The following is a 12,728-nucleotide window of genomic DNA, read 5'->3' on the forward strand; positions in this document are numbered from 1 at the left end:
TGACTTCCTCAGTTTTTCAGGCATTACTGGTCCATGATCTTGCCCACCCAGCCCTTGCCTGGGCCGCCTTCAGCAATCTTTAAAGCTGTCTAATAGCTGTCTAGTAGCCCTCGCCAAAGCTGCAGGCTCTGCGATGCTCTGCTCCCCTGAGGCTGCCTCGCGAAGGTCAATTCAGGTGGTCTTCCAGGGTAGCTGAGGATGCCCAGAGATGCTCAGTGAGGTTGGCAGCAGAGGATCTTGATGTTCTGACTGCCTGATCTGGATCTTTTTTTATCTGTTTTGACAGCACATAAACAGTGCTCTTCGTCACAGTGAAGGTGACATTTTAAAATACTTCTGACGCTCTTTGAGGCCTGTGATGACAAATGACCTAAGAAGGTGGGAGGAAAAAAAGGGGAGGTGACTAATTCTGCAATCTCTTCCCTGTGTGAAGAGGACAACTCAGGGACAACTGTCTGAACAGACTTATCAGCTGCTTCTCTCCTTTTGTGTGCCAAGTGGCCTGTGGAGGTGAGGAGGAAATCAAGCTGCAGTTGTGTAGCTGCACATCTCTTCCTGAAGCCCTTGTGCAAGGAGGCCAGGTCAGGGTTCTGTAAGTGACTGATGCAGCGATGTTTCCAAGCCTTTGAAAGAGCTACTGCAATGTAAATGAGCACTTGTTTCTTGTTGGCTGGCTGATTTTTGTATGTAACTCAGAAACCTCATCAGTGTAGGTGACACTTTACGCTCTAAGGCGGGGGGGGGTGAGGGGAGGGGTGGTCAAACACTGAGCTGCCAGCTGATCCAAAAGGGCTTCTGGTGCAATGGCCATGTGTGGGTACAGCTCAGGAAAAGGGGGAGCAGTGTATCTCCCAAGCAATTCCAGGTACCTCCTGTGTCATAAAAAGGTGTATGAAAGTTGTCCTTTCTGCTCCTGAGTTTTGGCAGTTGCTGTGGGAACAGTAGCTTTTCCCCACAGTGCTCTACCATTGCTTAGAGAGGTGCTTGTTAATCTGCTGGGAATATTTCCGGCACTAAAATAGCTCCTCGGCTGCAGTTGGAGCAGGGCATTTGTCCGTGTGCCTGAATGTGAATGTGCCATAAGACTGTCACTTCAGCTGATCCCGGCTGACCCCAAGTATTGGGCAGGCTTAAACTGAAAGCAACGTTTAGCCTCACAAGGCAAAGGGTTAAAATATTGGCTACAAAATGGAAAATTATTGCCAAAAGGAAAAACAAAGAAACACAGAAGAGTCAACAGTTAATACTCATGAGGGCATGGGACAGTGGCTTCTCCGAAGCTTATTTCCTAAATCTTCTGAAGTCAAAGTCGTCTTAAAAAGCTGCTGCTCAGACCCCTGTTAACCTTTTCTCTCAAGAATTAAATTGAACTGCAGTTACAAAGCTGGCAGAACTCATACCAGAGGGGTTTTGGCTTCCCTCAGCACTTCGTATCAGGGTTTACTGGCATTTACGAGGTGCTACCTATGATGCAGTCACACATGTGATTAGGTTCAAGGGTCACCTGCACTGCACCACTCTAGCAAATTTTTCCACAGTGGAATGAATCTCTGAAGTTTTCTTTTGCTTCTTAAGTCTTTCCCAGAACCCACTTGCTTGAACTTTTCCCAGCTGTTTGTCCTACAGTAAGTGGGACACTTAGAGGCAGAAGGTGGAAATGCGTGCTCCAGGGTTTAAGGGCAGGCCTGGGTCACCATGCTGAGGAGGAATAGGGTGGGTGGGTTGGCTGGATTTCCATGCTCCGGAGTATCTCAGGAAGGATCTTGGTGTTTTCTTTTGCGAAGATTGGGAAGCTGATGTGGATTTAATAGGAAAAATGAGGATTTCTCCTTTCAGCCAGGCATGTACGTGGTGTCAGCAGGGTGTGTTGGGGCTGTTCCACAGAGTTACTGTGACCTGCCAGAGGAGAGGAAATTCTAAACAATGCAAATATCCTCTTTTCAGGCCAGTTTCCACATTTGTGGTTTTGTTGTTTTTATTTGAATGGCTATTGAAAATGCTACAAGAAAATTTCTGGCATGTGTTATGTCAGAGAATCACAGAATGGTAGGGTTTAGAAGGGAACTCTGGAGATCATCTAGTCCAACCTCCCTGCTGGAGCAGGTTCACCTAGAGCAAGTTGCACAGGACCACATCCAGGAGGGTTTTGAATATCTCCAGAGAAGGAGAGTCCTCATCCTCTCTGGACAGCCTGTTCCAGTGCTCTGTCACCCTCAAAGAAGTTTTTCCTGATGTTCAGATGGAACTTCCTGTGTTTCAGTTTGTCTGTTGCCCCTTGTCCTGTTGCTGGGCACCACTGAAAGGAGCCTGGCCCCATACTCTAGACACCCACCCTTCAGATATTGGTAAGCATTGATAAGATCCCCTCTTGATTTTCTCCAGGCTAAACAGACCCAGGTCTCTCAGCCTTTCCTCATCAGAGGGATGCTCCAGTCTCCTAATCATCTTTGTAGCCTCTGCTGGACCCCCTGCAGTAGTTCCTTGTCTGTCTTGAACTGGGGAGCCCAGAACTGGACACAATACCCCAGATGTGGCCTATACCCATTTGCCAGGATAGGGGAGATGCAAGGAGAAATTCAAAGCGCCTTCAGCACTCCGGACTTTGCATGGGTAAACAGAGGGGTTTTTAGAAATCTTTGTAATATAACTAATTCCTTCTTAGAAATAGGTTAGAATACTTGGTGCTACTGCGGCAAATCTCTATTACCCATACTGTTAGTAGTATATATTGTAAAATAGCTAAAATCAGTGTGCTCTTACAGGCTTCCAGGGTGGCCTAGGGGCTACTCTGTACCTTGATGTGCCCATAGTACGGTGGGATGTTGCATCCTTTGCTTGTTTCGATAGGAGGGCTCATGTTTTATCTGTTTTGGGCTAATAGGAAAGTTAGATTCCTCCCAGCCTCTAGTGAAACAGCTGTGGGCAAAGATAGCACCAAGGATTTTCTGGGCCTCTTTCATGTGGAATCTCTGTGTCACTGTTCAAAAATATTACCAGTTTGATGCCTGCCAACTAGGTTGTGCCACTGGGATAACAAGCAGTATTTAGCAATCATAGAAGTCATACCAGAGGTGAAACTGAGCAGTGTTCCCTGCCAACATGTATCAGTCTTTCTTCTTGGCTTTGGTAATTTCTTAATTTAGTGGGTGTTCGTAGGTGGAAGTCTGCCTGTGTTCCATTATCTATTGTGCAACAGATGTCTTCCTCTAAGATATCCTCTGTGACGCTTTCTCTTTTTTTCCAGATTGTCCCCAGCCGCCACAGCCTGAGAATGGAGGCTATAAATGCCACCCTAGCCCTTGCAACAACCCTCTGACTTCAGGCAGTGTCATAGAGTATCTGTGTGTTGAAGGCTACATGCTGAAAGGAGATTATAAATACTTGACCTGCAAGAATGGAGAGTGGAACCCAGCCATGGAAGTCAGCTGCAGGCTCAGCCCAGGTGAGTGCTCCCTGATTCCAGTGGGACAGTCAGAATTGCCCTTGCATTAGCTTTTCAGATTATTCTTAAACACCGAGTCTGTATGATGCCGAGGAATCCCATACAGTTGCCTCTCATTGCTCTGGCAATTCCATAAATGCAGCTCAGAATCACGGCTCTTTATTAGAAACATCGCGTCTGTAACAGCCTGTCAGGTGCAGGCTCGGAGTCCCTCACACAGAGAGACAAGCTGTGGGAGGGAGTATAAAGGAGGCAACCTCTTTCTTAGGTGGAGCCTGTTATTTTTACAGCTCTCATTCCAGAACCAGGGAAGGCACTCACTGAAGCATTTTCCATGCTGTCTGGTTTTGCTCCTGATGGATCTGACAGTACATCTCCCTCAGTGGTGTACCCGTCCGCATGTGCACGTGCACATGTAGAGCCAATCTTCCTTGCTAATGGGTTAAGTAACTGTAGGTCTCCTGTGGCAAAGAGCTCAATGATGCTGCTTTTCACTGTACTGGCAGGGAAGGACAGTGCCGACAAATGATTTCTGTTTCTCTCCAAATGGAAGTGGACAGCTTTTGTTTTGTGGGTCTCTCCCAGCTGAACAGGAATTCCTCCAACAAAGCAGGAAAGTAAAAACGTTTGCGGGAAAATTTTTGTCATACGGCTCTTAGTTTGCCTGTGGCTCTTCTGGTTTCTAAAGCATGTATACTGGGTAAAGGGAGACCTCCCTCCCTGCTGCAGGTTTGGCTTTTTGATAGACTTATTGCTCTGTCATCCTGAGTCAGCAAGATGTACACTCCAAAACTAAGTCTTGTAATCCACAAAGCAAAATGATTTGCTTAATCAGAAGGAAACAGAAAAGCACCTTCTTAAAGCTCTTTATGGAGCTCACCGCATAACTGTGATCTCTGGAACATCCTGTCTTGTCCGAAAGACAGTGTCATCTTCTCAGTGGCTCTGTCACAGCCACTCCAACAGGCCTTTCCTATGATGTGTAACAAAGGGAGTTGTGAGCTTGCCTGTCAGCAACTAGATCTGGAAGAGGCTTTTTCAACTTCAACATAAGCTTCCTTTCCACCACAGTGCCCCTTCCCCTTGCTGTACCTAGGCTGGAGATCAAAGATGTACTATTGCAGGTAGTGTTCCCTGGGTGGCATTTCTGCGTGGTGGCACTTGTTCTATATCAGGGCTGAAGGGATTGTGTTGTGACGAACAGAAATCTCTCAGATTTCTTTAGCACCCTGAAGGATCAGTGGCCTTTTCAGAAATATGGGACCTCAAAAGTCTGACCTAGTAAAAAAAGCCATTGCTTTCACAGCAGAGGCTTTGAACCAACTGGTCAGGGTCAGAGACAGCTGAGGATTACCTAGGGGGTCTCTTTCACAGGGCTAAGAGGGAGGAGGAGGAGGCAGGAGGCTATAAAGAGAAAGGCAGTAGGTCTTAAAATGATTGATAATGGGTAAGATCCCACCTGCTCCATATAGAGTAAATTAAATCCCAGAATCAGGGTGGTAGAGGTTGGAAGGGGCCTCTGGGGAAACTCTAGTCCACCCCGCCCTTGATCTAGAGCAGGTTGTACAGAAGCATGACCAGATGGATTTTGAAAGTCTCCAGAGAAGGAGACTCCCTGGGCAGCCCGTTCCAGTGCTCTGCCACCCTCAAAGTAAAGAAGTTTTTCCTGATGTTCGGATGGAACTTCCTGTGTTCCAGTTTGTGCCCATTGCCCCTTGTCCCATTGCTGGACACCACTGAGAAGAGATGCTTTCTTTAGCTCTGAACCTGTCAGCCCTACAGCCTTTTGACATTTTATTGTATGCGTTACTGAGCATCTTGTTGGAAAATGACGTGGTGGATGTGCCGGAAGGTACCCTGTGTTGTGAGCAGCTTTACAGCATCATGTGCTGATGCTGCAAATGGACTACCTCTATTAGCCTACCCCCTTCCTTGTCAGCCTACTCAGTGCACTGAGTAATCTTGAAAATGGAAGTCCTCACTCAATACTATTTGCCACGAGGAAAAATGCACCAGGCTTTTTTTGCCCTGGGAAGAGGTCGAGCTAGTTCTAGAAAAATTCAGGAAAACAAGTTCAAACCAACTAAACTAGTAGGTTTGCTCTTAAGAGAAGATGCAGAAAATGCCAACTGGCTTTCCAGCCTACGTGCCTGTTTTGGGTGTAGATTTCAGGCTGTAGGCTTGAAAACAGTGGTCCTCTAGCATTTTTCTTCTATTTTCATGCTCTTCTTCCCCTCATCCCTACCTGCATGTGTGTCCTGCATCATTCTGCAGCTTGAGACTTGTGCACCTGAAGAATGTGTTGAATGTAGCAAAAAGGAATTGAGGAATTGCATATGAGGGAATGTCCTGAATGTGAAATGCATGATAGTATTTGTCAGTGGGGAGGTGAGGCTTTTCAGATATCTACCAAAGCAACGGGAAAGCACGAGTGTAGCATTCTAGGCATGATATGCAGTGCTCAGCAATACCAGCTCCATTCTCTCTCGACTCTCAATTTATTCGTGTTTGGCAAGGGACCTTTAAAAGCCAGATGGGTTCCCATGCAGTCATGGGGCACAGCTGGGGAAGGGTTAGGAAGCAGTAATGTGAACAGGGCACGCGCTTCTAACACTGAAAACTCAGCATCCTGAAGCAACATCTGCCTTCCCTCTCTGTTCCCTGGCATACATTAGTGTGAGAGAAACTGAACACTTGCTGTGTCTTTAATATACCCAGCCAGGTGACTTCCACCCCTTCCCTTGGGAGACTGTTCCATTAGCTGATAAACTCAGTAGCTGGAACTTTTCCTATTGTTTGGCCTAAAATATCCTGCTTACTGTGCTAGGCAATTATTAGCCTTTCTGGTGACATTTTTTAGCTTTTGCTCTGCCTGATCTATATATAACATAACCCCTACTTCCACCTATGAGTTCCCATGGCCTGCTTGCACTGCTTTTCTGTTTGCCTTGTATTTTTCCAAAGGACCCTTGTATGTACATATTTTAGGTTCCCTTTAGATGGAGAGGTGTCAGGTTGAGCTCTGAACTGTCTTCTCTAAGGGACAGCACATGTGCCTTGACTGTATGGGGAAACGGGCTCCTCACATGTGCACCCAAGTGCAGCTCCTGAAAGCAGGCACTGTGAATGTCTTTCCTTCCCTAGGACAGTGATTTAAGAGAGTGGATCATTTTACCTTGTGTTCCTCTTGATTTTGTAGAAAAGGACTCTCCTCCAACAATTGGAGTGCCCACGCTGTCCATAGTAGCCTCCACAGCAAGCTCTGTTGCCCTGATTCTGCTCTTAGTTGTGCTGTTTGTTCTGCTGCAGCCGAAGCTGAAGTCATTCCATCATAGCAGGTAAGTGTAGCTGGGGTTTGGAGGGGCTCACAGGTATCCTCTTTCTTTGCAGCAGAAATCCATTGAAGTACTTCGTTTAGGCCTTGATTTCGGAGCAACTTACCTCCTTGCTTCTCTGTTCCAGAGGTGCTCCAGCGGCACCTCTGCCCCATGGTCCAGCAGCAGTCTGAAATGGTGGTCTGCAGCACCCAGCAGCAGTCCCCACTCTAACATGCCATCTGATGAGTGGTTTCCTTGCTCTCTTTCCCTGGTTTTGAATGTGAAAAGCTATGATCCCTACTAGCCTGCCTGTAGATCAGTCTCCTGCCTTTTCTAGCCTTGGATCTTTCCCTGGCTTTGAATGTGAAAAGCTATGATCCCTACTAGCCTGCCTGTAGATCAGTCTCCTGCCTTTTCTAGCCTTGGATAGCTATGGAAGTACGTATCTAGGAACGTACGTGCATCTCCCCCAGTCTGTTTGAGAGATCCTGTGACAGCACTGCTGATTAGATACACATGCAGATCTGCCATCGGTCCCTGCTGTGGGAGGAGAACCCTCCTGGCCCGGGTTCATGGATGAGAGGAGGGACACAGCCATAACACTGCTGCCAGCTGAGATCAACAAAGTCATTGTGGAATCTCTCCTCCAAACCAGCTACCAGTACTCCTTAAATAAGAGCAGGGATATGGCTGTCCAGCAGCCAGAAGGTGGGCGGGCCCTGGAGTCTGCCCTTTTCTGAAGAAGTCCAAACCACTAGAAAAGAAAAACTCAATCTCAGGACTCTTGACTCACGAGCCCAGGTGATTCGCACTGTGCCAGTTTAAGAGCCGCCTGCCAGAGGCTATCTCACCAGCAGCAAAGGTGGCAGAACAGGCAGTTCTGGGTGCCGCAGAATAAAACAAGCTGAAATCAACGGTGTTTGGAGCTGGTTGTGACAGCAGAGGGCTCTGAGTCACTGTCTTTGTCAGATTTAGCTGTGGAGGCAGGTGAGGTGGGAAGCACTGCAACCTTTTCAGCTCTTGCTGATAAATCCGTCAGGCACTGTGAATTACACTCCCTGCTCATGTTTATGGCAATTCACAAGGCTGCAAGGCTGGGCTTGCTTGGCCTTGCTAAACCACCATTCATGTTTCTGTGTGTTCTCCCCTGAATAAGCCAATGGTGAGCGTTACAAGTCTGCTGTGGCAGATTACTGGAATTCTTGGTAAATTATATATAAAATTAAAAATGTTCTGCTTGGTTTTTCTTTTTTTTTTTTTTGTCCCCTCCTCCCTCTTTGTTTCTTTTTTTTTAGGCGAGACCAAGGTGTGTCTGGAGATCAGGTCTCTATCGTGGTAGATGGCGTCCAAGTGGCCTTGCCATCCTACGAAGAAGCGGTGTATGGCAGCACAGGGAACTGCATTCCACCCTCAGACTCCCGCGTGCAGATCGTGCTCTCAGAGGAAGCTGGGCAGAATGGAGCCAGAGAGATGCAGCATCAGGACCAAGGGGCTTGCAATAGCTTTGAAAGAGAAGACGAAGCTCCCGGACATTCTGGACTGTGTGAAGCCAGTGGCTCTCAGCGCTCTGAAACTGTTCTTGTGCATCAGGCTGCTACCTCTTCCTGGGTAGCTGGTATGGCTGGCAGTAGACCTGTACACAAAGAGGTCCAGGATTCAGAAAGCAGTGACATACAGAGCCTTTTATCCCTCACTTCCTCTGAGGAATACACAGATGGTACGTGACTTGGGCAAGGAACACTGAATGAGACTCTTGCAAGAGCAGATTCTGCAGTTGACTACCTAGGATGAAAATGGCAAGGATTGGCCCCATGTGTGTCAGGCACCAGAGGAGCTTTTGAAAAGATGTGTCCCAGTCTCCATGGCATGTTTCACAACTGAGATGTGCAAGCAGTATTTCATACCTTCTGATGTGCTCTCAGACTGGGAGCCTAGGGCAGTCTGGAAAGACTGTTGGGTTCTGCTGCTCACTCTTGTTGTCTTAGCGAAGGATTTGCAGAGAAATGCCAGCCTCTAGCATCATAGTGCAAATGCAGTAAAATAGCTGTGTTTGTGGAAAACAAGTTGGTGGGAGTGGGAGGATGTGCTTGGAATGCAAAACCTTTGTGATGTGTGGGCTTCATTTTTAGGCTCTTCTCGTAAGCAGCTTACTGCCACAGTGCGTACAACGCTGCAGCCTTGGCACGTGAGACGACCTAAAAGGGATGTGCTTGAACTTACTGTGCAGGGCAGAGGGGCAAGTCTGTTAAACAGTCAGTGCAAATGGTGTTCCTTACTTCTGCTCAGCCCTGAAGGAGTGGCCTTACAGTGCCAGAGTTGATGTGAAAGTGCAGCTTAAGGTTGCTTCTGCAGAGACTGCTGTGTCTTAGGCAAGTGTTAACTGCCTGGTAGATAGCTCAGGGCAGAACCTCTCCTTCCCATGCTGTCAAGCCCTAGAGACGTAGTAATGCCACCCAGATCCCTTTCCGTAAAAGCAGTTAAAGGGGTTTTCTGCGAAAGGGCAGCATATCCCAAGATGGGCTTTAAACATCAAGTGCATAAACAGCAGAAATTCAAAAGTGAATCTTACCAAGAAGTGTCTGCAGTGTAGAAATCTGAGGATATTGCCTCTGTACTGTCAATTTTATCATTGCCTGGAAACAGGTATTGCCTCTAAGGCTGGTTGTACAGTAACAGATTAACCCTTGCAGCAGGAGACCATAAAGCTTGTGCTTGTGGCTCAAAGATGAGGAAGCTGCAGCTACTGGAGGAGGCTGCATTTCTTCAAGTTGGCTAAGAACAAGTGTGATCCATGTATTTCAAACCATCCCTGTTATAGTAAGAAATGTCTTGGACATTTTGAGGAACTAAAAGATTGAGAGGTCATGGGAAAAAAGGAAATTGTAAGTCTTAAGGGAAGTTATTACCTTCACCTAAACATTGGTGAGGCTCTCCAGGGAATAGTGTCTCTTGTTGTGGGACCCCTAGTTCAAGAGAGATGTAACAGGCTCTGTTGGAGACTTGCCAAGATAGCTGGGGCCTGTGAGGGGTGACTGAGGGAACTAGGCTGCTTTAGTGTGGTGAAGAAGCAGCTGAGGTCCAAGACAACAACTGATGACAATTACAGGGCGTTGAAAAGGCAGCGGAGCCAAACTCCTCTCAGCTGAATGATGTAACATGGGGCAATGGCCACAAGCTGTAACTTGACAGATTCAGATTGGGTATTAGGGAAAATCTTTTGTGCTGAGAGGGTAGTGCAGGACCAGATAGGCACCCAGAGAGGTGATGGAGTCTCAGTCTTTGGAGATTTTCAAGGCTGGAGCTGGTGATGGTCCTGCTCACAAAGGCAGGTTGGAACAGAGTCCTTCAGAGGTGCCTTCTGCTGTGTTGTGAGGACAGGAAGACCACTGCAGTATCACATATGGAAGTGGGAGCCTATCTTGCTTTCGACAGTAGTATTTCTGGTGTGTAGTGAACTGCAGAAGTTTGACTTTTTTTTTTCTCTCCCCACCATTCAGATATTCCCTTATTGAAGGAAGCATGAGGCCTGCTGTGTTTGTCTAGCCTTCTCCACCTTGGATTTCTTCCTCTTCCCTTCCCCCTGCCTTCAAGACAGAAGCACTCTGTGCAGCCTTCCCCATCCTCGCGAGCTGTGCCCTGGATACCTCCAAGCAGAGATTCCCTCAGCTGAAGATCCAAAGGATGTTGCCAGGTTGCCTCCTGGATGCACCAGTGGAGTTGGTGCAGCTCTGGCTTCCCCATTCCATCAGCATCAGGGGCTCAAGGAACAGTGGATTTGAGCTCTCCTCTCCTTCCCCAGCCAGATGTTCGACAGCAGCCTCTGAAGAGCTGCTCTTTTCTTGTGCCTTTCTCTCCTCACACTGGCTTGTTGCAGCTTATCAGCCTCTCTAGCCCTTCTGCTGCCCAGAGAGCAGGGGCTAAAACCGCTTGCTCACTGGGTGCAGACACCAGTTTTTATATACGTATGTATGTTATATAGGCTCTTCTTCCGGCATCCTCTTTGACAGGGCAGGACAAAATGCCTCACTGGGACTGAAGCTGGGCTTGGGAGGGATCCCAGTTAAGGGGCAGCTTGTGATGCCTAGAAGCGCCTCAGATGAGATGGGCTGTGTGACAACGTAGCTGTGCAATAACAGTTCATTGAGAATTGCTAGAGCGCTGAAGGCTGAGAAGTCCAACGTGTAGGAACGCCCTCTGCCCTTCTCAAAAACCACCTGCAGGAGTCCATTCCTAAAAATCAGTTTTCTCTCCTTCCTTCTCTTCCTGTACAGCCCATGATGATGCTGTGTTTAGAGAAGCTGGGACTGTACTGGCAATAAAACAACCCTTTCAGCTTTGGTGTGGTGCCAGAGCAGCTCCTGGCGTTAGGTTGTAGAAGAGCCTTGGAGAATGGCCAGTGGTTCACAGGGCTCAGAAAGCTTGCAGGATGTGACTGTGAGTTAACCAACCCTGTGTTAACTACGAGTTAGCCCTGTTCATGAGGCAATCGGGACTGGAAGCAAATCTGTGGCCCTGCTCTTCTAAATAAGCTGTACGTCTCAAAGCTTTTCCAGGAAGGTGGTTCTGCACTAAAGCTCAGGCAGATCTTCAGGCAAAGGTGACGCTTTGGAGATGTAATCTGATTCAGGTGTCTGAAAATGTCCAGAGTAAAAATGCCTGTAGGTAGTGAATGCACAGTGCGATTGGTGCAGTCCCACTGGTCCAGCCACACTAGGCACCTTGGTACTTGACCCCTGGGTAGCTACCATCTCAGAGGCTAGGGTGTCTTCAGCGAGAGTCTGCTGTTTTATCCTGATGGGCTTCAGCAGGCCCACAGAGAAGGGCTTCTTCCTTGTGGCTGGGGGTAAGCAGCATTTATCAAGTCTTTCCGAACACAACACAGCTGCCTGTGGCTGTGAGGGAGGGTTGGCTACAGGGACAGCAGTGCCAGAGGACCCATGTCTTATTCCTGAACCTAAGTTTCAAAGATTGCTTCAAGTTCTGGTAACAGGGAAAAACAAAATCCAAAAATATGTATACCTCTGCCCCCCACCGTTACCTGCAGCAGGTCAGAATATCCTGGTTGCTGTTAACAGGACTCTCTTTGCAGGAAGCCACATTCATCTGGTGTAGGTGATCCAGTCACAAAAGCATTGTGGTGGTTGTAAAGTTCTTCACCGGGGATGTCTGGACACTTCTGTGGGATTGGTTTCAGCAAGAAGAGTTGGCTTCTTAGATGCATGTACCTTGTCATAACTGTCTTGAAGTAACCAGGGAAGTGTTTGCCCTGTGAGAAGCTGCTAAATTTTTATTTGAGTTGAAGGAACAAAATGTCATGGCCTTACACATCATGTGGTAATGTACAGGTAAATAGGGATGCTGTCTTTGCTGCTTTCCTCTTGGTTTATGATCCTCACCATCCTTATCCTTGTTGCTCCAGGAACATACCATCGCAGCATTTGGTACAAGTGACACAACACCTTTATAGATAAAATCACTCGGGCTTAGCTCCAGTTCCCGGAAGTGGGGACTGGCCACAGTATCCAGCCACATACCTGCTGCTCCTGTTCCTGATGAGCTGTTCAATCCCAGATGCCTGGGACAGCATGTGCCTGTGGATGGAAGAATCCTGTTTTCCCTATCCTTGTTTTAGAGGGATGCTATTAATTTAAAAATACAGTATTTTAAACTTCCCTATTGCTCATGTTACCTTGCATTGACACAAGGGTTTGATCAATCCCATTTGCGTGGTTTGGGTAACGTTTTGTTCAGTTTGGATGGTGAAAATCCCACATCATCAGCTTCAGGCACTGTACAGGGCGAATGTAGTTTACACATCTGCTACAGAAATTTTAGAAAATGAGCATGGGAATGTTTGTTTAGTTTTTGACTCTTACCTTGGAAATGGTCTGAGCTTGAGCAAATTGTCTCATTCACTGGTTTATCAGGGAAGGAGGGATCAAGCGAGTGTAGTGGTAAGGGAGTGTGTA

General features: G+C 47.4%; 1 protein-coding gene across 1 annotated transcript in view; it reads left to right on the plus strand.

Moving 5' to 3' along the window:
- Positions 1–10,712, plus strand: part of KIAA0247 (KIAA0247 ortholog) — a 44,083-nt gene extending 33,371 nt beyond the window's left edge. The window contains exons 3-6 of the mRNA XM_010144932.1: positions 3,245–3,442; positions 6,642–6,780; positions 8,055–8,476; positions 10,257–10,712. Of these exons, the coding sequence (XP_010143234.1) occupies positions 3,245–3,442; positions 6,642–6,780; positions 8,055–8,476; positions 10,257–10,282 (785 nt within the window). The 3' untranslated portion in view covers positions 10,283–10,712. The remainder of the gene's footprint in view (positions 1–3,244; positions 3,443–6,641; positions 6,781–8,054; positions 8,477–10,256) is intronic.
- Positions 10,713–12,728: the final 2,016 nt, after the last annotated feature.

Source organism: Buceros rhinoceros, unplaced genomic scaffold (assembly GCF_000710305.1).
Source record: "Buceros rhinoceros silvestris isolate BGI_N320 unplaced genomic scaffold, ASM71030v1 scaffold9381, whole genome shotgun sequence".
NCBI lineage: Eukaryota > Metazoa > Chordata > Aves > Bucerotiformes > Bucerotidae > Buceros > Buceros rhinoceros.